Source organism: Montipora foliosa, chromosome 3 (assembly GCF_036669935.1).
Source record: "Montipora foliosa isolate CH-2021 chromosome 3, ASM3666993v2, whole genome shotgun sequence".
Taxonomy (NCBI): domain Eukaryota; kingdom Metazoa; phylum Cnidaria; class Anthozoa; order Scleractinia; family Acroporidae; genus Montipora; species Montipora foliosa.
In genome coordinates, this window is record NC_090871.1 from 17,155,695 (window position 1) to 17,157,186 (window position 1,492).

The following is a 1,492-nucleotide window of genomic DNA, read 5'->3' on the forward strand; positions in this document are numbered from 1 at the left end:
AAGAGGACGAAAGAGGGAGGAAAATTGCTAAAAGTTTCAAGTTCAAATAATGACGCACTTAAGATACCATTTCTTGAAGGACGGGTGATCAAATAGGGAAGATATCGTTGACGTCACCTTTTGTCATTATGTGCCAACCAGAGCCTCATTGGCTGTCGAAACAAAGGGTCTCGCAATTTCTTACCTATACTGAGCCAAGAACAGCAAATCTGCGGCAGAAGATAATTCTTAATTTAGAGCGGTTTCAAAATTCTCTTGCCAAAGATGTAATCGGTTCGAAGGAGCAAAAACAACCTTCGCGATTTCGCCTAAAAAAGACTTTCCATATTTATTCATTGCCGAAGAAACTAAGCGTTGTTTCACTATTCATACGTTAAAAGAAAAGTCGACGATGGAAGACGTGTCTACTACAGCTAACAGCGCACCCACATCTATAGCGTATACCGTGTACAGCTTAAGCATTGAGAACAGTGCAAACATAACAAATAATGCTTCGCTGTGGTTGCAGAACGACATTGACAAATTGGCCACGGGATTCAAACTTACGGGCTTTCTTTTACTCTTTCTCGTTTCGTTATCCGGAAACGGCTTATTGGTAGCAGTATTACTCAAGAACACCGATCACAGAGTGCGTACACCGAGTAACTATTTCATTTTCAGCATGACTTGCGGGGATATCATTCTCACTGTATATTGCATGCCTAAGTTTGCAATAACAACAGCCTACCACTATCGATGGCTTGTCAGCGGAGTTGCTGGCCTGGCACTATGTCGTTTATCAGTCTTCCTTGGTCAATTATCCGTACTTGTTTCCACTGCTAGCCTGTTTGCTATCGCCTTGGATCGTTTGTTTCTGGTGTTTTATCCACTGAAAAGAAAAATTACTCTTACCAAAGCAAAGTACGCAATTGTTGCAAACTGGTTGCTCTCAATAGTATTCTCTCTACCACCATTAAAAGTGGCCAAAGTCCTTGAGATAGAGCCTGGATATTTCGTTTGCACTTTTGATTTCGAGCTGCAGTCATTTATCGTCGTCTATCTCTTGTTTTGCTTCTCGATCGTTTTCGCGTTTCCCCTTATGGCTATCGCCATTTATATCGCCATCGCGATAAAACTGAACCGAACTAAGAGACCAGGCAACCAACTGCCATCAAACCGAGGGCGAAGAGAGCAGATGAACCACAAGATTCTCACAATGCTCGTAGCTGTTGTCGCTGTGTTGATTGTGTGCCGTCTTCCTCTAATAATTGTAATCTTATCCTGTATGTTTGGTTCAAAAGAAATTTGCGGCCAACATAATTTTGTGTTTGCAGGCTTGTTTCTGACCTATGCGAACAGTGGTATAAACCCATGGATTTACTTCATCTTCAACGAGCAATTTCGCCAGGGAGCCAAATTGGTGCTAAAGAAAGTGTTTCCCTGTTGCTGTAAATCTGTAAACGTAATTGAAGCTGTGGAATCTAATGGTGTAGATATGTCAACTCACCTACCA

At 41.8% G+C, this 1,492-nt stretch overlaps 1 protein-coding gene across 1 annotated transcript in view; it reads left to right on the forward strand.

Annotated features, from left to right (window-relative positions):
- Positions 1–391: 391 nt before the first annotated feature.
- Positions 392–1,492, forward strand: part of LOC137995327 (orexin receptor type 2-like) — a 1,110-nt gene continuing 9 nt past the window's right edge. The window contains exon 1 of the mRNA XM_068840900.1: positions 392–1,492. This exon is cut by the window's right edge and continues 9 nt beyond it. Coding sequence (XP_068697001.1) covers positions 392–1,492 — 1,101 coding nt within the window.